The sequence below is a fragment of the Carlito syrichta genome, unplaced genomic scaffold (genome assembly GCF_000164805.1).
Source record: "Carlito syrichta isolate Samal-C Ts95f unplaced genomic scaffold, Tarsius_syrichta-2.0.1 Scaffold304385, whole genome shotgun sequence".
Classification (NCBI taxonomy): Eukaryota; Metazoa; Chordata; class Mammalia; order Primates; family Tarsiidae; genus Carlito; species Carlito syrichta.
Window position 1 is genome coordinate 16615 of NW_007248481.1, and position 23316 is coordinate 39930.

The 23316-nt window shown below is 55.5% G+C and overlaps 1 protein-coding gene across 3 annotated transcripts in view; it reads right to left on the minus strand.

Moving 5' to 3' along the window:
• Window positions 1-562: 562 nt before the first annotated feature.
• Window positions 563-23316, minus strand: part of STK32C (serine/threonine kinase 32C) — a 47318-nt gene continuing 24564 nt past the window's right edge. The window contains exons 2-11 of one of the 3 annotated variants that reach the window (XM_008059825.1): window positions 21588-21739; window positions 17663-17836; window positions 16129-16166; window positions 15929-16018; window positions 15656-15759; window positions 14833-14949; window positions 13142-13267; window positions 12918-13049; window positions 3167-3234; window positions 563-2145 (exon numbers count right to left, since the gene is read on the minus strand). In XM_008059825.1, the coding sequence (XP_008058016.1) occupies window positions 2004-2145; window positions 3167-3234; window positions 12918-13049; window positions 13142-13267; window positions 14833-14949; window positions 15656-15759; window positions 15929-16018; window positions 16129-16166; window positions 17663-17836; window positions 21588-21706 (1110 nt within the window). In that variant the 5' untranslated portion in view covers window positions 21707-21739 and the 3' untranslated portion in view covers window positions 563-2003. Of the gene's footprint in view, window positions 2146-3162; window positions 3235-12917; window positions 13050-13141; window positions 13268-14832; window positions 14950-15655; window positions 15760-15928; window positions 16019-16128; window positions 16167-17662; window positions 17837-21587; window positions 21740-23316 lie in introns of those variants that run through there. The other 2 variants (XM_021713260.1, XM_021713261.1) reach the window with 2 other exon arrangements.

Below are 23316 nucleotides of genomic sequence, written 5' to 3' on the forward strand. Positions count from 1 at the left end.
GCTCTGGTCCAGAACCTTCTAGAAGTTACAACAGTTGGCCTCTTGGCCTCAGCCTCTTTCTCGCAAAAATGGCCCCAGTTCTGTACTGCAGTTGGGAGTGTTTCCAGAGGGGTGTCCTTACCCCAAGGGCAGGGCCTGGCCACAGTCACTGGACACTGTTGGCAAGAGATGAGTGGGGCTGATGACAGACCCCACACCTCACCCCGCCCGGCTCCCGCCCAGGCGCCGATTCCTCACGACCTAAGAGCACTCCCCGCTGTTGTCTCTGAGGCCTCAGGTGGACCCAACTTTGAATCTGGGCTTCTCAGAAAGCTGTGTTGGTCCCGGGCGACTGCCCTGGAGAAAGCCCTTCCAGGTGGTCCCACTGCCTTTCTCCTGGGCTCTGGCCCACATGTATTTGGTGGGTGTGGCCTTGGAGCTGGACTCCTAGGGTTACCCAGGGCTGATGTCCCCTGTGCCAATGTCCCCTGCGCTCCCCCAGATGAGGGGGGGTGATCAGGAGAACGAGATGACACCCACATCCATCCTGCCAATGTTTTGAGGGACAAGCACGTCATTCTCCTGGGGTCTCCAACATGCATTTATTCAAGTCCCCAAACCTCTCCTCCCGTGCCTGCCTCTGACACCACAGGTGTCCACCTCCAGGTCCTTGCTGGAGCCGGGCCGCCCCTCCCTCCCCATGCCCACACCACGCTGAGCTTCTGCAGGCCAGGCCTCCCTGAGGGTCTGAAGGCTAACTGCCGCCAGGGCAGGGGTGGGAGGAGTGACGGTCAGCTGTGTCCTCTGCCCTGGAGCTGTGCTCACTGCTCCTTGCACAGTTCCTCCCCAGTCTGGTCGCTTGGGACCCCCGTCATCTCACAGCCTGGCCGGAGAGAGGAGGACGACGTCTGTCGGCAGGGGTGGAGGAAGCGGGGCTCACAGACACAGGCCCGGACAGGCCTGCGTCGTGCCTGGGAGGGGCACAGACACGACACACTCATTCCTCCAAAGCAAGCTGCACAGGCCTGGGTGGTGCCTGGGTGGATGGGCCAAGCTGTCTTCCCTTGGACGGGAGGGACGCAAAGTGTGCAGCCTGTGACCCTGTTCTGACCACAGAACCAGAGGGAGGTGTCGCTCCTTGGAGGGCCACGCACTGCCTGGCACGGCGGTGGCCCCAGCTCGCGAGACCCTGCCCCAGGATCCTCTGCCCTTGGCACCACCACCGCCGCCAACAGTCTTGTGGCTCCAGGACCACAGAGACCGGCGCCCGCCCTAAGGCTGAGGTCCTGGAGCTCTGGAGGGCCTTGTCGTGAATAGCCGCCCACCACCCTGGCTGCCCCAAGTCACGGCCAGGCTCTCTCCGTGCAGAACGCGGACAAGGAGGCTGAGCCCTGGCAGGAGCGGAACAGACACAGAACGTTCTTGTATTGTAATTCTCAGTGGTGAAAACTATACAGAAACACAGCAGAAACTGCTGGAACAGTGTGTAGCTCTAGAAAACATTCTCCACGTTCCCAGCCCGGCCCTCCCCCAACCCCCTGCCCCTCATCTCCGAGAACTGGGCAGAGCCTAGGCGGCTCCTGCTGTGGCATGAAGGCTATGTACAGAGTCCGTGTGGGGCCAGAGGGCCGGCGGCTCCTGTCCTGCCCAGGGCCCTGGCCTCCCTTGAGCTGCCCGCCGGTGGCAAGACGGCCACGGGGGCAGTGAGGGCCGATGCCGCAGGCCTTCCTCCACCACAGCAGGCTGCTGGGGCCCGGGTGGCACGGCCCTCCTTGCCTGCCCAGCGAGCTGCCCTTGACCAGCGCTGGCCGCTCCTGCTGCTCTCGGCCACGTCCACAGCTTCTTGTCACCATGCACCACCGCGAGCCCAAGGGGTAAGACGTGCCAGGCATGTGGGCACGGCCAGCCGCGGCTGCTCGGGGGGGATGTGGATGTGGGCCTCAGCCCTGCGGCCCTCCCTCCGGCCGGCCCGAGTCTCCAAAGCAACCTGAGAGGTGACGGCCGCGGGCGCTGACCCCAGCCACCTAGCTGCTCCCCGAGGGGCAGATGGAGCCGCACATGGGCAGGCCGGAATGCTCCGCCTCCCCGTCCTCTGAGGGCTGCGCAGCGTCCCTGGGCTCGAGGGCAGGCAGAGGCTCGCTCGGGGGGTCCTGGCTCCTCTTCAGCCTGGGCGGGAGAAGCACAGGGAGGGACTTTCGCCACCCACCTGGCACGACCCCAGCATCGCCAGCACATCCAGGATGCTTCTCACCCACTGGTCCCAAGACTGGTCCCAGGACTCACAGAGCGTGTCCCTCAGGGGCCAGGCGTCAGTGACCAAGCAGGGCCAACTGCCGGGCATCTGGCCTGGGGAGTCCCTGCTCCGGGACACGCTGGCCACAGCAGGGAGCCTGGGAGTGGGTGCGGAGGGCCCGAGGGGCAGCTTCGTCTCACAGCACCCTCTCTGCCTGACTGTAACTCAGGCTGGCGAGTTCCAGTGGGCTTCGAGCCAGAAGCTGAAAGAGGCCTGACTCAGCACAGCGGCCTTGGGCCAGAAACTTCGGCGCGAGGCTTTTCAAAGAGCCTGGAGGAGTCCTGTTCTTCACTTGGTCCTTTGACTCCCACCAGCGTCCTCTCCCGTCCCCACCTGCCACCCCGTGCATACTTCCCAGCCACAGCCCATTGGCACCGCCTCCAGGAATCCCTCCCTAGGCAGAGGGAGCATCCACTCCTCCCCTGCGCCCCACACTGCTGGGCTTCCTCCCTCCAAGCAGCAGGTGTTGCTGGCTATTTCCAGCTGTCTTATCCCCTGCCGGCCCATTGTGCTGTCTTTGTCCTACAGCACCTGACATTCAGGCAAGGTCTGCCGGCTGAATGAGTGAGACCATGAATGGAGGGGATGGCTGTGACTCTGATGGGGCCTCCCTGTTCTGGCAGCATGCTGAGTCTCTCCCCAGAGGACCCTGGCCGCTGGCCGCTGGCCCCATTTGGAACTAGAACCATCCCAGAGAGCCTGCCCCCAAGCCAGGGCCTGAACAGAGGCCTCCGGCTGGTCCCCTCCACAGCCACGGCTCAGACTCTCCAAGAAGAGCGGGTGTCAGGCACCCAGGCCCACAGATGCCACGTGGCTGCTGGGGCCTCAGAACTTGTGTGGCCAGTTTTCCTCCTGCCTAAGCCCCCACTTCGCCCCCGACACATGCATACTCACTTTTCTCTGTTGAAAATCACAAAGTCTTGCTGGATTGCATCAAGGCAGTCTTGGAGATAGTCATTCTCCTGCAAAGACACACGTCTCGTGAGCTGTGACAGATGTTGTCCAGGTTCTGCCCAAGTCCCTCGGGTCAGTTTGTGAGCATCACTCCCCAGGCCTGCACCTGTGGCTTTCTCTGGAGGTCTCTGCCCACTGGTGCCAGAGTGAGTGGGAGATGACATTTCCCCCGGCGACAGAAGATGCTTTGACGGTGAGTCAAAACTGTACTATACAGAACCGAGGCCTAGCACCCGTGACGATGGCATGCCAGAGCAGCAGAAGCCAGGTGGCCATACTAAGTGGCGGAGGCCACTTGGGCGTGGTCACACCAATAGGCAGCAAGGGTGGAGTGGCCAGCAGGGCACCCTGCTTGAGAACGATGAGCACGGCCACAGACCACGGCACTCCCAGGGGTCAGAGAGAGGGACAGCCCATGTTCCCACAGTAAGGTCAAGTGGAGACAAGCCTCCCTGATGCGAAGTCACAAACCCTTGCCACATTTGCAGATCTAACTCTGTCCTCAGACCCATCTAGAACCCATCGCCTGAAGGAGGGGCCGCTCCCTTAGGAAGGGTGCAGGTCAGGTCATGGCCAATGTTACAGCAGTGACTCCCCCAGCCCTGCCCATGATGTCTACGGCTGTTTCTGCACAGAGTGGGGGAGTGCCTGGGTGCTCAGAGGTCTGCTGGATGCAGGGGCTGAGCCAAGATTCAGCCACATCCCTCCCACACGGGGCCCAGCGGCTGATCCCCCGGGCCGCCGGGGCACAATCCAGGTGGAGGAACTTGGGCTCTGGCAGAGTTCTCACCTCACTTCTCTGACCTGTGGAGTACATGCTACCAGGATGGAGGAGGGGGACATGGCTGATGCTGGCCAAAGAGCACAGAGTGCCAGTCATGCAGAGGAACATGTTCTGGAAGGCTTGTGTACAGCACGGTGAGTCAAAACTGTACTATACACTTGAATTCTGCTCAAGGATAGATCTTAAATAAAGCATTCTCCACACACACACACACACACACACACACACACACACACACACACACCGTGGTAGCTATGTAGAGGTGATGGATATGTTAACTAGTCATTATTCCACAATGTACACATATATTTTGTATACCTTACATATATACAATTTTTATATGCAATGATATCTCAACAAAACTTAAAATATCGATCACGGAAAAGGCCCTTTGAAAGTTCCTAACAGCCGGGCTCGGTGGCTCAGCTTGTAATCCCGCGCCTTTGGGAGGCTGAGGTGAGTGGATTGCCTGATCCCACGGGTTTGAGACGCGCCTGGGCAACTTGGCGAGACCTCATCTCCACAATAAATCAAAAATGAGCCGGGTGTGGTAGCGTGCGCCTGTAGTTCCAGCTACTCGGAAGGCTGAGGCGGAAGGATTTGTGTGGAGCCCAGCAGGTGGAGGCTGCGGTGGCCGGGAGCGGCCACTGCACTCCAGTCTGGGTGACAGAGTGAGACTCCAACTAAAAAAATAAAAATAAAAAAATAAAAAATAAAGTTCCTAACACTGTACTTCTGAGCCCCCCAACAAAGAAGCCTAGATAATAAACAAAAGCAGCACTGCCCCTGGGGAGGAATGGCAGTGGTAAGTGCTACTGCCAAAGACTGTTAAGTCTTTACTTTTATTTTTGACTTTTAGGATCCAGCGGTGGTAGTTCCCACGATCTTCTCCTGGAATTCCCAAGTCTGGCCCTGCTAAAATCAGACGGGTCATGGCAGATGCTGGTGGACTGTGCCGAATTTAACCTAGCGGTGGCTTCGATCACATCACTAAGGCAGATGAAGAACCTTGCCAGAACGGATCAACAAAGCCTCTGGTCTACAGCATGTGGCCACGACTGAGCAGCTGCGTTCTGTTCAATACCCATCAGCAAGGAAGACTGAAATATGGTTGCGCATCGCCCCATGATGGGATGTTGACCAAGAAGTGTGTCGTTAGGCGATTTCCTCATTATGCGAACATCACAGAGTGCACTTACACAGACAGCCCCCTCATACCCAGGCCGTGTGGTGCAGCCTGTTGCTCCTAGGCTACGGCCTGTACACGTGTGACTGTACTGATTACTGCAGGCAATTGTGTATCTAAACCCAGAAAAGGAACAGTATAATCTTACGGGATCACTGTCACATATGCGACCCCTGGATGACCGCAATGTCACGATGCAGGGCATGACTGCAGTTTGTGTTCACCTGAGATGGACAGCAGCATCCATTCAGGGTCTTGCCCCAGAGCTAAGCTGACTCTCCCGTTCTCTGTCCCCATATAGTCAGAAAGCACCTTGGTCTTCTAGACATTCACAACCATCCTCTCGTCTTAAGTATCGTGTCAGTTCTAGCTGCTGAGTGGAAGTGGCCAAGACTCTAGATACCCTTGTAATTCACATGTCCAGAGTGTGGGAGAGAAATCCTAAACAGACTCAGCAGCCTATTCTATTGGTAAGTTTTTTGGGGGGGGATCTAGTCACATAGGTCATACTGGGACACCTCAAAAGTAAAGAACAGCCGGGCTTGGTGGCTCAGCCTGTAATCCCAGCACTTTGGGAGGCTGAGGTGAGTGGATTGCCTGAGCCCGTGGGTTTGAGACCAGCTCAGGCAATTTGGCGAGACCTCGTCTCTACGATAAATTAAAAAAAAAAATTAGCCAGGCATGGTAGCACACGCCTGTGGTTCTAGCTACTTGGAAGGCTGAGGCGGAAGGATTGCCGGAGTCCAGCAGGTCGAGGTTGCGGTGGCCGGGAGCGGCCACAGCACTCCAGCCTGGGTGACAGAGTGAGACACCAACTCGAAAAAAAAAAGCAAAGAACAAACTGTCTCACCTGGCACCTCTTTCCACTAAGAAAGAAGCACAGATCTTGGCAGGTTCATCTGGGTTTTGGCTACTTCCTCCCCACCCCAAAGGCAAAACCCTTCCAAGTCTCTCCTTGAGCCCCTCTATTACAAAGGGCTTTTCACTCTGCCTAGTGGGAACATGAACTACTCTTTGTCCCACGTGAGCTCTAGGGGTTGCCCTGCTGCTTTCCGGAGCTCCCTGGTCTCAGTGTTTCTTCGCGGTGTTGCAGCGTATGCAGACAAGCAGCTAGCTGAAGACTCAGGGGCACTCTCCATGGCTGCCCTGTCCTCTCCGTGTGGCCGTCTCCTCTCCACGCTTTGCCCTGCCACTGCATGCTGCACCACTCCCCTGAAGGAGTCACCACCCTGGCAGAGAGGACCGCCCTTCATCCTCAGGAAGGATGCGGCTTCTGTACCAGAATAGTCTGGGTAACTCGCCCAGCGGTGTTTTCATGCTCCCTTGCCTGATTTTGCAGCTGAATGAACAAGTGCGCAAACTCTGACTGGAGAGGCTGGTGGCCATCAGAGGCTTGGACCACTCGGGAGTGAGGGTTTGAGTCAGGCAGGAGGCGTGACTGAGACCTTAAGATCAGCAGGCATGTGTGGTGGGGAGCGACCGGAACGGGCACCGGAGGATGGAGGTGAGTATTCGCCATGGCCCCATGTACAGCCCAGAGGCAAGGGCTGTCATTCACCCACTGTGTGCACAGCTGAGTGTCCTGGGCAGAGAGGCCACCAGAAGCCTGAGGAGCTGCTCCAGAAACATCCAGAAAAGGTGGTTCTGCGTGGCACATGAAACATAATGCATACTGAGATGTGCTACCGAAATCCCCTTGCTACAGGGACTATTCTTCCCGAGCTGTGTAGAGCAGGAAACCGTGTTGGCATCTGTGCCTGGCCTGGATCTTCTGGTCTTTGCTTGTGATGGCTCGTCTGTGCCATTTCTCTGGTGGCCTGCCCTGGGCGGTCGGACCCTTCCTCAACACACAAGGGCCCTTCACCAACGACTGAGGGGTGCAGGGCTCTGAAAGCCCAGCTCCCTCAGGGCAGACACCTCTGAGTCATAACCTATGCACCAGGGTCCCCACAGGTTCAGGATGAAGCCACGCCCAAGACTCTTTCTGAAATGCAAACTCACTGGCTTCCAGTCCTTGAGTGATGTCTCCTGGATGTACTGTCCGAGTAACTCACTTGCACATGAGTCCTCACTTCAGGACAGACATCTATAAAGCCTGGAAACACGCTAAGGCTTGGCATCAGACCCCAGATGTCCCCCATAGGACCTGGGAAATGGAGACCAGACTCCAATCCCAAATTTTGTCACAAATAGACCTGCTCAGCAAACCAGGCACAATTCCCAAATGCAAGGGACCTAGAACGGTCAAACAGTCTTGAAAAGCTCAATGAATAAGATTGCAAGCCCATAAATAAACTCTTATATCTTGGGGCAACTGATTTGGAAAGATGATACCAAACAGTTCAATGGAGAAGAAGGGTCTTTTCAACAAATGGTGCTGGGACTATCGGATATCCACATTTGGATATCCACATAAAAAAGAATGCAGTTGGACTCTTACATGACAGCATACATAAACACTAACTCAAAATGGGTAACAGATCTCAATGCAAGAGCTAAAACTATAGAATATTTAGAAGAAAACGTAGGAATAAATCTTTGTGGCCTTAACTGAAGTGCTGGTTTTGTAAGACAGGAGGAAGGAACAGACACACTGAACGACATCCAAATCAAAGAGTTTCCTGCTGTAAATGAAAAAGAAGCTGGGCTCGGTGGCTCAGCCTGTAATCCTGCACCTTTGGGAGGCTGAGGTGAGTGGATTGCCTGAGCCCGCGGGTTCGAGACCCGCCTGGGCAGCGAGACCTCATCTCTACAATAAATCAAAAAATTAGCTGGGCGTGGTAGCACACGCCTGTAATTCCGGCTACTTGGAAGGCTGAGGCGGAAGGATCGCCGGAGCCCAGCAGGTCGAGGCTGCGGTGGCCGGGAGCGGCCACTGCACTCCAGTCTGGGCGACAGAGTGAGACTCCAATTCAAAAAAAAAAGAAAAAGAAAAAGAAAGGCAACCCACCGAGTAGAAGAAAATATTTGCAAATCATTTATCTGATAAGACACTGGTATCCAGAATATCGACATAAATAACTCTTATGAAGAAATCAAAAGACAAGTGAGGACATCTGGTTTTAGCTCTGCCGCATAAACAGCTTGGAAGTCCTCATTCCCGTCCTTGCAACAGGAAAAATGCTGAACACACTGAAAGCCAGACTTTTCTCGAACCCATCATGGAGCTACAGTCAAAGGGCCACTGCCACCCCGAAATTTGAAGAGACAGGTGGGTAGTCAGACCAGCTGACCTGCAGCAAAAGCTGAAGTCATGGGCTGCAGGAACACTTCCTTGGCCACTCTGGAGAACTGCTGGAGCTAAAACTCCTGGGACTGCAGTCTACCAGGCCCAACCCTTTTGTGAGTTTTACCCCCAGAAACCCTACGAACCCTATCAGGTTTTAATGAAGGGCCAAGAAAGATCCTCTCCTGCCTCTGGCATGGGGAGGAGGAAAGTAACCAGTGTGAAATGCACCCAGAAAGCTGAGAAACGACTGTTCAGGGACTGAGGCCCTCTGAGGCTGAGATTTAATCACAGACTGTGAAAGACTTCCCTCTGCCACTTTCCCAACACCGACGGGCTCCAGCAGAACAACATGGATTCCAGCTGCAAGACAGCCCACCTGCAAGGGAAGCCCAAAAGCAGCAGAGGAAAGGGAGAAAGGGACACCAGAGGAATGTGACGCCTCTGGCACCTACAGTTACAGCAGACATGAAACGGCCCAACACCTGGCCCAGTGACCATAACACCTCACACTAAAGGCTCGGCCACTTCAGTTCCTATTACCAGATACATCACGCCCAGCTTTCAACCAGAAGTATGAGGCAGACCAAAAGGCAAGAAAAAAACACAGTGTGAAGAGACAGTGCAGGCATTAGAACAGACCCAGATGTGACCCCAAGGCTGGCATTATCGAACAAGGTATTTACAATAACTGAGATGAATATGGCGAGGGCTGTCATGGAAAAGGAGACAATACATGAGAACAGACACGTGATGCAAGCCGAGAGATGGAACTCAAAGAAAAAAATCCAAAGGAGTCAGCCCAAGATGGAAGAAAAAAAAGAATCCAAAGGAAAACCTAGAGACCAAAACACTGAAACATTGCAAATGAAATGAAAAATGTCTCTGTTGGGTCCATCAGCTGGGTGAGCCCAGGCAAGGAAGGAATCAGTGAGCTTGAAGATATGTCAAACATTCCAAACTGAGGAGGAAAAAAAAAAAGAATGGAACATTCAAGAATTTGGGGACAATTTCAAAAGGCACAACATATATATAATTGGAATACCAGCAGGGAGAGAGCAAAAGAAGAGAGCAGAAGAAACATTTGAAGTAATAATGGCTGATAATTTTCCAAAATTAATGACAGACAACAAGCCATAAATCCAGGAAGCTCAGAGAACACCAAGCAGGATAAATATCTTAAAATCTACACATAGGCATATCGTATTCCAATTGCAGAAACCAAACACAAAGAGAAAATCTTGAAAGAAGCCAGAGGCGGGCTGGGAATGCTACTTATAGAAAAACAATTAATTATAGCAGACTTCTTGTCAGACATCACGCAAGCAAGAAGAAAGTGAAGTGAACATCCAACATGCTGCAAGAAAAAAACCTATCAACTAGAATTTATAGCCAGTGAACTTATCCTTTAAAGGTAAAGAAAAAATAAGACTTTTCGGACAACCAAAAATGGAGGGAATTCATTTCTAGTAGCTCTGTGCTGTAAGAAACGTTAAACGAAGTCCGTCAGGGAGAAGGAAAATGATATAGATCAGAAACTTGGATCTACAGAAACAAAGGAAGAGCATTAAAGAAGGAATAAAATGGCTAAATTTTCATATTCTAAAAGATAACTTTAAAATAATAACAGTAACAACACACTGAATAATTATGGCTTACAGACAAGTGAAAAGAATGACAGCCATGCCATAGGGGACGGGAGGAACGAGTGAGGAACATTCTGTTGTGAGGGAGATTGCAAAGTCTAGAGCAACCATTAGAAATAATTTACGATGAAGCATAACTGATAGGCTAAGAAAGGAGATAAAATAGAATCATAAAACGCTTAATCAAAACCAGAGAAGGCTGGTCAATAGACAACAACTAATACATAGATAATAGTTACAAATATGGTAGATACTGTGCCCAGTTATATCAGTGGTCACTTTAAACGTGAACAGTCTAAAATACAGCAATTAAAGGACAGATATTGTCAGGGCAGATGGAAAAAAGACCAAAAACCCACTCTTTGAAGGATTTCACCAGACATTCCTCCAAGAAAAAATGCCCAATAAGCATCCAAAAAATGTTCAATATCACTAGTCAGAGAGATGCAAATAGTCATCACAACATCTCTTCATACTCACTAAGATGGCTACAATTTAAGAAAACAGGCAGGACACTAACAAGAGTTGGCAAGTGTATGGAGAAACTGGAGCCCCCACACACTGCTGATGGAAGTGGAAAATGTGAGACTTGCCTTCGAAAACAGCTGGGCAGTTCTTCAAAACAAAGCGTGGAGTTACCAGACGACCCAGCAGTTTCATTCCTAGGTATATACTCAAGAAAATAAAAATGCACATCCACACGAGGACTGGTACACGAATGTTCACAGAAGCGTTACTCATAACAGCCAAATACTCATCGACTAATGAACGGATACATAAAATGTGATATGTAAGTGAAAGGTTATTCAGCCATCAAAAGGAATGAAGTACCTACACACGCTACATCATGGTGCACCTTGGAAACATCATGCTAAGTGAAAGAAGCCATCTGTCCAGAACAGGAAAATCTATAGAGACAGAAAGCATGAGCCGGGCTCGGCGGCTCAGCCTGTCATCCCGCGCTTTGGGAGGCTGAGGTGAGTGGACTGCCTGAGCCTGCGGGTTCGTGACCCGCCTGGGCAACTTGGTGAGACCTCATCTCTACAATAAATCAAAAATTAGCCTGGCATGGTAGTGCGTGCCTGTAGTTCCAGCTACTTGGAAGGCTGAGGCGAAAGGATCGCCGGAGCCCAGCAGGCCGAGGCTGCAGCAGCCAGGAGCAGCCACTGCACTCCAGTCTGGGTGACAGAGTGAGACTCCAACTCAAAAAAAAAAAGATAGTATGGCTTCCAGGGGCTGGGAAGAGAGGTGTGACCTCTAATAAGTAGGGGGCTTCTTTTAGGGTAGATGAAAAAATTCTACAATCAGGTTGTGAATGCACAACCCTGTTACGACGCTACAAATTGCTCAGTTATGTACTTTAGATGGGTGAATGGTATAGTTCATAAATTATATCAAAATAAAGCTATTTTTAATTAAAAAAACTCTCTCAGCCTTGAGGTTCTTTATTTTTCTAAGTACCTTTCCAAGAATACTGGGGTTTTTTTCCTCAGTAATGGGTTGTCCCTCAGAACACCTCCCACCCTCTAGCCAGACCAGCTCCCCACATCCAACCCAAGACAAAGCCCAGCTCCTCCATTCCCAAGTGCCTGACCTCCCTGCCCCCTCTAAAACCTCCTGGGGGTTCAGCGTGACCAACTGGGCTCTGCATACTGCCCACCCCTGGGTTCTCTTGTGAGGGTTCCCGTCCCTATCCCAGGCCTATTCCTACACCCAGAGCCCTGGATCTGGAGATGCCCTGGTGAATGGAACTTAAACAGCTCCACCCAACCTGTGACTCTCAGCAACACCTCTCCCTCCAGCCCTCCAGCAGGCGGCTGCTCTATGCCTGCAATTCCACCCACGGACGCCAGGGGTCATCATCAGCAGTCCTGGAGCAGGGGGAGATGATGGGAGCCTGAACCACTGGGGCCTGTGTTCCCTGAAAAACTGAGGCACCCAGGGGATGATTCCCGGCCCGTATCCCACATCGTCACGAGGAGGGGATTGATGCCCATCCTCTGCCCAGGAACAACAGAGGGTCCGCCAGATCTGGGGAAGTTGCACAGGGGTTGGGAGCCTGAGAGTATCCCAGAGCACCCTCCACAGGCTCAGACGGGCCCAGGGGCACAGGGGCCACCAATCAAGTCTAGTGTTATCACTGTCGCCCCTGACATGTGACTGTAGCTTCTCTTTCGTGAACATCAGCTACACCCTGGTGTTAGAGCTGAATTATGTTCCCCAAAAAGACATGTTCAAGTCCTAATCCTGGGTATCCACGAACGTGACCTTCTTGGAGACAGGGTCTTTGCAGATGTAATCAAGTTAATGAATGAGCGTGGGCCCTAAGTCCAAGGGCTACAAAAAGAGACACAGACGCACACACAGGCAGATGGCCGTGTGACAACAGAAGCAGAGATTGGAGCGATGCGTCTAAAAGCCAAAGAACACCAAGGACTGACTGCCACTGCCAGAAGCAGGAAGGGCTAGGAAGGCTTTCCTTTCCTAGAGCCTTCGGAGGGAGCATGGCTCTGTTGACCCAGCAAGTTTGCACTCGGGCCTCCAGAACCAGGAGACGAGACACTTCCGTTGCCTCGCCACTTGGTTTGAGGTCATTTGCTGCGGCAGCCCTGGGACACGAATGCACCCGGTCACGGCGCCAAGGCCTTCCCCTGTGCACACTCACAGCCCGCACCTCATGGTCATTGCCCACCTCCCTTCTGAAGGAGCAAGGGCGGTCTGAGAGAGGAAGATCTTGGGCTTCTGGACTTCCAAGAAGTGTGGCCTGCCGGGGGCCTTCCAGGGCGCCACGAGGGGACCTTTGCACGCTGCGTACAGTGACGGAGCGAGCACCCAGGCCCGGCACTCACGGACTGGGAGCTGTCCCTGCTGTTGTCCCGCGACTTGTTCTTGGCCAGGCGCTTCTTCTTCTTGTGCAGCGGCCTGGACTCCAGGATCATCTCCTCTAACTCGAAGGTGGGGTCGCAGTGCAGGCGGCCTTTCTGCGAAGGGACAGGGCGCTGAGCCCCGGCCCGCGGGGGCCGCCCGCCGCCCTGCTCCAGGGCTGCCCCTCCCGGCACCGCCCACAGCTTACGTTGGGCACAAAGCCAGGCTCCACCTTCTTCTCGCTCAGGTCATCCCACAGCACGCCGGCCAGCGCCGGGGCCGCCCGCATGTCCTGGAGGCTGGAGTACCGGTGCTCCGGGTTCACCGTTAGGAGCTGCAACAAGGCCCACGTCAGACGGGCCCTGGGGCTGGAGCCCGCCCGCCCCTGCTGGCGCCTGCCTGGCCACCAGCCACGGCCCCGGCCCCAGACCACAGCACCCTATGGAGACGTGTGCCAGGCCTGAGTTCGGAAATCCAGGATCTCAAGGGCCACGCAAGGAAAGGCGGTGCCAATCTCAGGCAGAGCATCACGGTCAGCTCGGCAACACGGCCCGAGGGGCAGACGAGATCTGGGTGGTGCTGGCCAAACCCTGGCTCCCACAAACAGCAGAGGGGACTTGGAGGAACTGTTCTGTGGGAATCGCCAGCAGATGGCAGCCGAGGCCCGGTTAACCCGGCCTGGAACACACGCTCTCCGTCGCAGCGGAGGGCCTCCATGGGCTGACGGGCCCTGGGCAGTTGTGTGTGACCGCGCAGCAGCACCATGGCCTGGGCACCTCCCACATGCTCGCTGCCATGTGCGCCGTTGCCTTTCCCAGGGAAAGTGCTGCAGACCCCCTGCAAGGGTCCCCAGGCATGGGCTCAGGCATGCGGGCCACTCCCTTCTCCAGCAAGGCCCCACCTTGGAAGCCACCTGGGCTGGTGTGGACAGAGTTTTGTGGGCTGAGGCTTGGCCGGGAGGCTCTCTGGAGGGCTGCGGAGAGGCCGCTGCCGGGCCAGGCCTCTCTCAGCTCTGAGGCTGCTTGACTACAACCCCAGAGCAGAAGGACTCACAGCTGGGGCCCAGCCTGCTCAAGAGGGCCTTGAGAGTCCAGAGATGGGAGCCAGCCAGGCCCAGAGGCACAGCACACCCCACCCTGTCCTGGCCTGACTCTCCGACTCCTCCCTTCGGAGGCACCAGCCGCCGGGTGAAAGTGCAGCTCTAGGGGGGACGTGTGCAGGCCAGTTGAAGTTCCAGCCCTGGACCCCAAAGGGGAGGCACGCTGATGGCAGCGCCACGGCCGAGGGCCCCGTCCGACTGATGTCCCCTGGACTGCAGCAGACCAAGCTCAGGCCCCAGGAGCTGCGTGAGGATCTGGTTTCTCCTCTGCTTGCTCCCTGGGAGGGGCGGCCCAGGCTGTCTGCATCGGGCAGCAGCCGTCCACCTCCACAGAGGCAGAGGGGCCGGAGCGCAGTGTGGGCCCACACCCCCTTCCAACACTCGGGACCCGGGTGACCGGGCATAGGGCTTCTCTGTGCCTCAGTGTCAGTGTCTGCGAGACAGGGTGATGACTGATGGGACAGGCACGTGGGTTCGCTGGGAGGTTACATTTGATAAAGGTGCCCGGGTGCCCAGACGGGGTCCCAGACGGGGCTCGCTGTGAAGAGAGGACAGCAGGGCAGTGGCCAGTCCAGGATGCCCAGCCCGCCGGAGAGGAGCACAAAGACCCACACTCCCTTTCCCGAGGCCAGGGGCCTCAGAGCTGTGGTCTGGTAAGGTCCCCACATGCCACAGCGAAGGGTCTGGGCTCGCCAGGACGTTATGCTAAGTCTGCACTGGGGTGGGGTTGCAGCCCTGAGCCCCGGGAGGGCAAGGGGGCATCCTGGCGGGTGAGGAGGCTCGGGGACGCTGGGGCTCACCTTGCGCAGCAGGGCCACCATCTCCTTGGACCAGGTGGGGACATACTGGACGCTCACGGTGCTGAACAGCTGCACCAAGGACTCCACAGCATTGCTGGAGTGGATGTCATAGGGCCTCTGTGGGCAGGAAGGCAGGGCTGGGCAGGTATTCCTTGCCCTCCTCACACCCAGAACAATGCCAGGTGCACCTGCTGACACCCTGCGGGCGCCCCCACCCTCCCCACCCCAAATGCAGGCTCCACTCTGAGCCCAGCCTCCACTCGCCTCGGAGGAGCCGAGAGCCAAAGTCTGCACCTGAGCCATGCCCCACACTACGGCCCAGGTGCCCATCTGGCCAGGAGGCAGGCACCCTCTAGAGGGCCTGGGTCTCAGGGGTCAGCCCCCCTGGCTATGAGAAGGCTGCCTTCCTCAGGGGTGGGGTCCCATGGGTAGCTGAGGAGTACAGTGCTTCAATGACTCCCAAGAGGACACCCAGCCTCCTGGCTCCAGGAACCACAGGGCCCCCCACAAGAACCTTGTGGAAAGTTCCAAGGAATCACTCCCGCTGGACAGTTCTCAGCCCTGTGTGCCCCCCAGAGGCCAGCGTGCAGGGCCCACCAATGGCACCCGGGAAACCACGGTGAGTTTCTCCTTCCTTCAGTTGCTCAGGCATGGGACCACCACCCAGCCCGCCCTGCCAAAAGTGTGCGTCCTGCCTGATGGAGGGCGGAAACACCCGTGAGCACTTGGGATTGGGCAGCCTCCTCCTGCCCTGGCACTTGGGCCACCCCAGGGAGCAGTCAGCTCGGGATTGGGGGCCCCTCCGCGGGCAGGGGCTCCGTACCCATCCTCGAAGCAGCTCGTAGGCCATCACCCCCACCGACCACCAGTCCACCTCGAAGGAGTAGCCAGTGCCACCGTTGACAAAAGAGTGGAAGATCTCCGGAGCTTTCCAACAGAAAGAGAAGGGACAGCTGGGCCAGGGGTTGGCACTCGAGGCCAGTCCTGGATACAGGCTGCCCCCAGGGCTAGACGGGGAAGCGACCGAGGCACTGCCCTTTCCCACCTGGAGGGAGCCGACTCCCTTCCAGCACACCCCCACCCAGCATGGACATACCCATATAGGGCTTGGTGCCGGCTAAGGCTGTCGCCCGCTCCCCGTCCTTTATGATGGTGGCGATGTTGAAGTCCGTCAGGTGCGCGTGTCCTGTGGAGAGAGGTCCCAGGGGACCGTCCCAGAACGAAAGACGCATCCTTGCAGGCAGGGGCATCGGCCGCCATCCTGCCCAAGCCCCTGCCCTCCCTGCCACCACTTACCGCGCTCATCCAGGAGAATGTTGTCAGGCTTGACGTCTCTAGAAAGGACAGAAGGCAGGAAGATGAGTCCTTATACCTGCCCTGGAATCCTTGGCAGAGCTGGGCTTCCCGAGACGCCCCCACCCACCCACCTGGGGCAGAGGTCTACTTGGTCCTTGGGACAACAACAGAGCCTGAGGCCTGTGGGTGGAGGCAGAGGAAGTGAAACCAGCCACCGTTCTGTGTGGAGGGGCCTTGCCCGGCAGCCCTGCCTCTGAGTCCAGACAGCCGATAACACCGGACACAGAGAGGGGCCTACAACCTGAGACCCCCAGAGCACAAAAGCAATTGCTGGCTGCGTCGGTCCTTCCACGTCCACAAGGCAGCTCCAGAGACCGACACACCTCACTCCTTGCTCTGCCCTGACTTCCAGGCAAATGGCCAGTCCTTGGTACTTGGAACCTAGATCATGGCCAATGACAGAATCCCCAAGGGCAGAGATGCAGAAATAAGGGCATCGGACTTCATAATATGAGCAGGGACCTCCCCAAAAGACGAAATCATCTTTTGGAGGGCGGGGACCCTACAGGCCTCCCCTGCTAGGTAAGTGTTCTGGGAACCCCTGGGCATCAGCTAGTGTTGTTGTGAGAGGCTGCGTTCAGTTTCAGTGACATTTTTTTTTTTTTTAGATTCTTTCAGTGCGTTTGCCCATTTTATGATGGGCGATTTACACAAACAGCCTGCCCACACCGTGCTGCGTGTTCCACAGTTTTTGACCCAAAAGCGGCATGACCCCTGTGCCCACCCTCCCTCTTCACCTGGTCTTGCCCCAAGTGACTGGATGAGAAAAGTCCTCAAAGGGAAATGTTTCGCTGATGTGGAAGAAGTGAAACAAAAAGGGGCAGAAGCACTAAAAGACCTCAAAATCGACAGTTTCAAAATGTTTTGAGCAATGGAAAAAGAGTCTTGATAGAGGTATTGCATCAAACAGAGGGTACGTGGAAAATGACTGAAGTGTACACATGTAAGAATAAATACACAATTTATAAATAAATTCCAAGTTGGGGGGCAGTCTCCCTCGTGTACCTCACAGACTTTTCCAGTTTGTTCCTTGGCTACAGAATTTCAGCCTAATTTCTGATTTCTAATTTCCTCTGCTTGAAGCTACCATTAAACTAGTTTGGATTCCCCAAGGACGTGGCGGGTAGGCAAACAGGAGCCCACAGTTAAATAGACCAGGCGAAGGCCATCTGATGTGGCCAGGCCCTGTGGCCTATCCATGGCAGCCAACAGCCATCTGTGGTTAGCCTCAGCTGGGGCTGCTTGGACTGAGTCCATCCCCAGGTGGACACCGGGTATGCAGCTGCAGCACGGACCTCAGAGTGGGGCATGACCAGCATGGCTGCCGCAGCTGGATGCAGGTCCTAAGGCAAGTGTGGAGCGGGGGAGCCAGACCAGGTTCTGCTGGAGTGCGGATGCCCTTGGAGGGCCTGACCCGAGGCTGCTGCCAACCCCACCTGGTCTAGACGGGTACCCCGCCCCCATCGGTGTGCACCTGTGAATGATGTGCTGACTTCGCAGATAGTCGAGGGCCAGTGCCATCTCGCAGATGTACAGTCTCACCGTGTCCTCAGAGAACTGGACATTCTGCTGCAGGTGGTAGCGCAAATCCCCACCCAGGAGCAGGTCCACGACCATGAACATGTCCTCCTCGTCCTGAAAGGAGTACCTGTGGGCACCAAGGAAGGACCAAGCGTGGGCACAGCTGTGGAACCAGTCGTGGTTCCTACTGGCTGCTGTGCACCTCAGGACCACAGCTCACACCCCCATCGCCCACTGGGAACTTCCAGAAGTAGGGTCCTGCCCCCGGCGCTGACTCCTCTCTTGCTCAGGGCTGCCCTGAGCCAAGACTTTTGGGAAAGACAGAGCAGCCTGTCCTGGGGATGGCACGGCTGGGGGTCAGAGACATCTGTGAGTGACAAACAGAGAAACAGTGTCTCTGGGTTGTTTCGGGCTGCCCTGGTTTCCTCTTTGGTGAAATGGGGATTAAAATATCTGCCTTGGAAGGTTGCTAAAGAAAATGAGACGGTGCGGGTGACATTCTTGGCACAGTGTTGGGCCCGGGGCTGGCATGTGATCACCAGCAGCCGTGGTGGTGGTGACGGTGATGCTGGTGGCGGGGACGACGGTAATGGCGGCGAAGATGACGATGGCAGTGGAGGTGATGGTGGCGGTGGGAGCAGCGGTGACGGTGGTGACGGTGGAGGTGACAGTGATGGTGACAGCCATGGTGCTGGTGATGCTGGTGACAGTGGCGGTGATAACAGCGGTGATGGCGATGACGGTGGCGTGGTGGGGATAAAGGCGATGGCGGTGAAAATGAGGGTGGCTACAGCCGAGCAGCACATCAAGGGCTTCCGCCACTTTGCTGTTTATTTACTTATTTACTTATTTCCTCTAACAGCAGGCTCGCTCTAGCCTCTCCCTCCACCTCCACCAGACAGAGATCCTTCCACCTCCGTCTCCTGAGGTGCTGAGACTACAGATACGTGACACCACACCTGGCTATTTTTTTCTGTAGAAATGAGGTCTCACTACGTTGCCCGGGCTGGTCTCAAACTTCGAGGCTTCAGCAATGCTCCAGCCTTGGCCTCCAAAGTGCTGGGTTTATAGGTGTGAGCCACCACACCCGGCCTGCAAGTTATCTCGTGAGCTCTCAGAGGTAACGTTAGTCGTTAAATGATGGGGTCTTTCAAGAAGAATAGCACAGATGACTCGTTGGTTTTTTTTTTATTTTTTTTTTTGAGTTGGAGTCTCACTCGGACGCCCAGACTGGAGTGCAGTGGCCGCTCCCGGCCACCACAGCCTCGACCTGCTGGGCTCCGGCGATCCTTCCGCCTCAGCCTTCCCAGTAGCCGGAATTACAGGCACGCGCTACCACGCCCGGCTGATTTTTTGATTTATTGTAGAGATGAGGTCTCGCTGCCCAGGCGGGTCTCAAACCCGTGGGCTCAGGCAATCCACTCACCTCAGCCTCCCAAAGGCGCGGGATTACGGGCTGAGCCACCAAGCCCGGCTGATGACTCATTTTTCACAGGCTGTCCCTCTACCTGCCCTCCACAACCCTTCTGTTTTCATCCCCCAAAAAGGGTAGCCTGGAGAGGGTAGCACACATTGGGGCCTGGGGAAAGAGCCACAGAGCAAAGGGACTCAGAGTGCCAGGCCCCAAGATGGGCCCAGGGAACAAGAGCAGGTGGCCTCCTACACTTGGAGGTAAAGCTGTGGTGGCCCTGCCCTGTGTGGCCCCAGATGGCAGGAGACGTCTTCCGGTAGGCTGGCCTGTGGGGAGGGGACGCCAGTCACAGGAAGAGGAAGAAAAGGTGCATACATCCTGAAGACTCACAGCCCTGAGAGCTGCCTGTTTGGAACACTCTGTCCAGGGGGATGCCCACTGCCCAACGAGGGCAGCCTGGGGACCATGCCCACCTGTGTGCCACAGGTGAGGGGGCTGAGGACAGAGAGTTTAGGTACACTGTCGCCAGTCAGGCGGGAATTTCAGCCCATGCTCCCTGATCACTGCCACACTGCCTCCCAGACAGAGGCCAGGAGGACCAGAGTCAGGGCAGACCCAAGGCTGCAGGAAAGGGAAGTCCTCCTCTGCAAGCAGCCTCAGCACCCACGGCGTGGCTGAGTGTCGGCCATGACAGCAGCCTGCTCCCATGGGGCCATGGGCCAGGCCCACCTCAGGGAATAATCAACCCCATTGGAGGATGAGGGATCTGACCCAGGCCTGGCCTTCCTCGGCCACCGGATGGCAGGAACAGGTTAAGGGGAACTTGGTACTTGCATGCCCCCAGCTTTGGAACCATTGTCTGGGATGCTAAGAACAAGACTACAGATCACAAAGACACAGTCCAGCCCTGCCAGCCTCCATGTGCCTGAAGATGGCAGTGAGTGCCCTGAGGGCCACAGAGAGGAAGGGACAGGTGGCAGGGACAAAGCCGAGACGCAGGCAAGGGGCAAGAAGTGGGAGGGTCATGGTCATGGCTTGGGCTCCTTCCTCTCACCTGGGTAGCTCATGGCTCCTCACATCCGGGTGCCTGAGGCTCAATCAGAATTTCCTGGCTCTGCCCAGCCCCCCTGGAAGGCTGGGCTCCCCGTTGTCCTCCCCAGCAACTGTGGAGTACAGTCGCATGACACTGTTCCTGAGCTGTGTCATATAGCCCTTGGGAAGGAACCACGTCCACTCTGAAGTCCCGGGAAAAAGACTGGGTGGTGGGGGTGGGGTCTGGGCTCTGAATGAGTCCCTGAACAGCTGACACCAGATTCCCTGTCACACAGGATGCACTGGTCCCTTCACTCTACTGTCCCCAAATGGTCATTGGGACTTTTCCTTAGCTTGGCTAACGGATTCTCAGGAGACACATGAAGGGATGGGGACATTTCCATCTTCCAGAGGCTGCTGGCCAGGACCATGACCATTTGTCACACAACTCTCCAGCTACTAGGAACATTCAGCTCTACCGGAGCTTCTGGGAATCATGCCTGCCTTTGTGCATATCACAGAGCAGTACAAGAAGCAGGGAGGGAGGACCCCTGAGTCAGGGAGGACATCTGCAGTGTGGAGGAACCTTGCATCAAGGAGGATCCCTGAGTCAGGGAGGACTCCTGCATTGGGGAGGACGCTTGCACCATGGAGGACTTCTGCACTGGGGAGGATCTTTGTATTAGGGAAGATCCCTGAGTCAGGGAGGACTCCTGCATTGGGGAGGGTCCTTGCATCATGGAGGACCCAAGTCAGGGAGGTCTCCTGCATTGTGGAGGACCCTTGCACCAGAAAGGAGCCCTGAGTCAGGAAGGCCTATTGCAGTGGGGAGCACCCTTGCACCATGAAGAACTTCTGCATCGGGGAAGACCCCTGAATCAGGGAGGACTCCCAGAGAAGAATGGGCTGAGCCTTCCAGTAGTATCCTGATTCCTAACCCTCCCAGAGCTGGTCTTAGGTCTCGCTGCCCAGGGGTTCGAACCCGCGGGCTCAGGCAATCCACTCACCTCAGCCTCCTAAGGCGCAGGATTACAGGCTGAACCACCGAGCCCGGTTAGGGCTCCTTTTTTAAAAAAAAAAAAGAAGCTCATGGTCAGGTACCTAAACTCTCCCCCACTGACTTTAGTGCCAGAGAATCCACAGGTGATAAATCTTCATCGCCGTTAAGTCCTGGGCTTCTGGGAGACTCAGGAGACACAGTATATTAACTCAGTGTGTCCTGAACCCTGCTGCCCTTGGACATAGGGAGGTAAACTGATGAAGAGGGAGGGGTGGGCCTGCAGGTGTCAGGGCATCCTCAAGGCCCGAGAGCCAAGGAGCAAGACAGAGGGCAGAATAGGGGTAGGAGAGGACGGACTGCATCTTCACCAGCTTCAGGGTCACCAAGTTCTCTGCAGCAAGGCCATCCGGGCAGGAGCCACGCAGGCTAGCTCACCAGAGGTTCACCAGGAAGATGTGCTCGATCTCCTGCAGAATCTCCAGCTCCCGGAAGACGTTGCGGACCTCGTCGCGCTCGATGCACTGCTGCTTGTTCATGTACTTCATGGCGTACATCTTCTCTGTGTCCCGCTTCTGCACGATGCACACCTGGAGGGCGAAGGGCATTTCAGCAAGGACTCACAAGGATGTGAACTCTGCAGCCCCCTCCACTTCCTGGACGCGGCAGACACCGCTTGAAATGACTGGGATTTCAAGTCTACAGCAGGTACCTTCTATAGACAGGACCCAGCCTAAGAGCAACCAGGGGTGAGCCAGAGCCCCATGGCAGCTGGTCCACGTGGGGAGGGGCCCTCACCATGACCTGGGTAGGGAGGGGGTCTCACCTTCCTAAACCCCAATATCCCTTTCCTTGGAGCAGCAAGTGGCTTGGAGGGCAACTGGAGAGTGAAGGTGAGAGCCCACTTAGCACAGAGCTCTGCACGCAGGACGTCTCATCAACCACAACCACAACCTGGCCCTAGACACAAGTCATTCATGCCTCCACAGACCCCTGCTCCAGTCGGCACACCGTAAGAATCGTGTCTCCTCCACGCTGTTCCATGGGGCCTGAGGCCCAGGGAGCAGACAGGCGGAGCAAGGTGTTGGCCATTGTACCCATCACAGCAGTAACCCTCTGTGATGACAGTCCTGGCACAGCTCTGGAGGCACAATGCCCTCTGAGTATGGATCATCAGCATCGACCGGCACAGCTGACTCTGCCAACCCATCACTAATTGCTTAGCAGAGAGATCAAAGTGAGAATGAGAAGCCTAAAATGAGCTGGGGGGTCCCTTGTGACCAAGGAACATCCATCACAACAGAGGTCTAAGATCCCCACAGGGAAACCAAGGACTAAGGTACAGAATCGTAAGCTGTAGAGCCAGTACCCCATCTCCCATTCAAGCCGTGGAAAGTCCTTTCAAGGACAGGTAGCCCAGAGCCACTTCTGAGACCTTCCACAACCTTTGGTTTCAAAGAGTAGGAGCCCAGGGGGCCCGGAGGAAGTGGATGATTCTGGAACTGAAGGTAGGCAAGAAATGCCCCAGGTGCCTCACCCCAAGGTAGGTAGCCTAGCACTGATCAGACACCTCAATGCGAGTCAGTCTTAGGCCAAACCTGCTGGGTCCATCCCTTTCATGAAACCCACACCTCCTCTCCTAGTAACACATCCGAGGACACCAAGATACTTTATGTCCAAAGATGGTCATCGTGGTGTTATTTAAAGCAACCAGACTTTCGAGCCATCTTACCATCCAATAACTTTATGGGCAAGCACAAGCAAGCTCAGTGAAATATCGTGCAACCATTGAGATAATATTTATAAAGACTTTGAATGGCATGTGACAATTTTTATGCCAAGCAAAACTGATAAGTGATACTACTAAATGCAGACTATGGAATCATGATGTGCTCAGGATGGCCAGGAACTGGAGGTGAGCACACGTGAGTGACAACAGCTACGCCGGTGGACAGGGGCACGGGTGATCACTTCTCCTTGCTTTGGTTTACATGACATCACCGTGAAGGGGTCGGCAGATAGGTGCTGATGTTGGAAAGCCTATGACGGTGGTGTCAGGTCTGTCGGGGGACTACTGGCTTTCAGAGTTTCTGGACACAGCAGCCGAGCCACTTCTCTCAGCCTGAGTTCTAAATATCTGACATCCTCCAGGGACAGCAACCCTCGA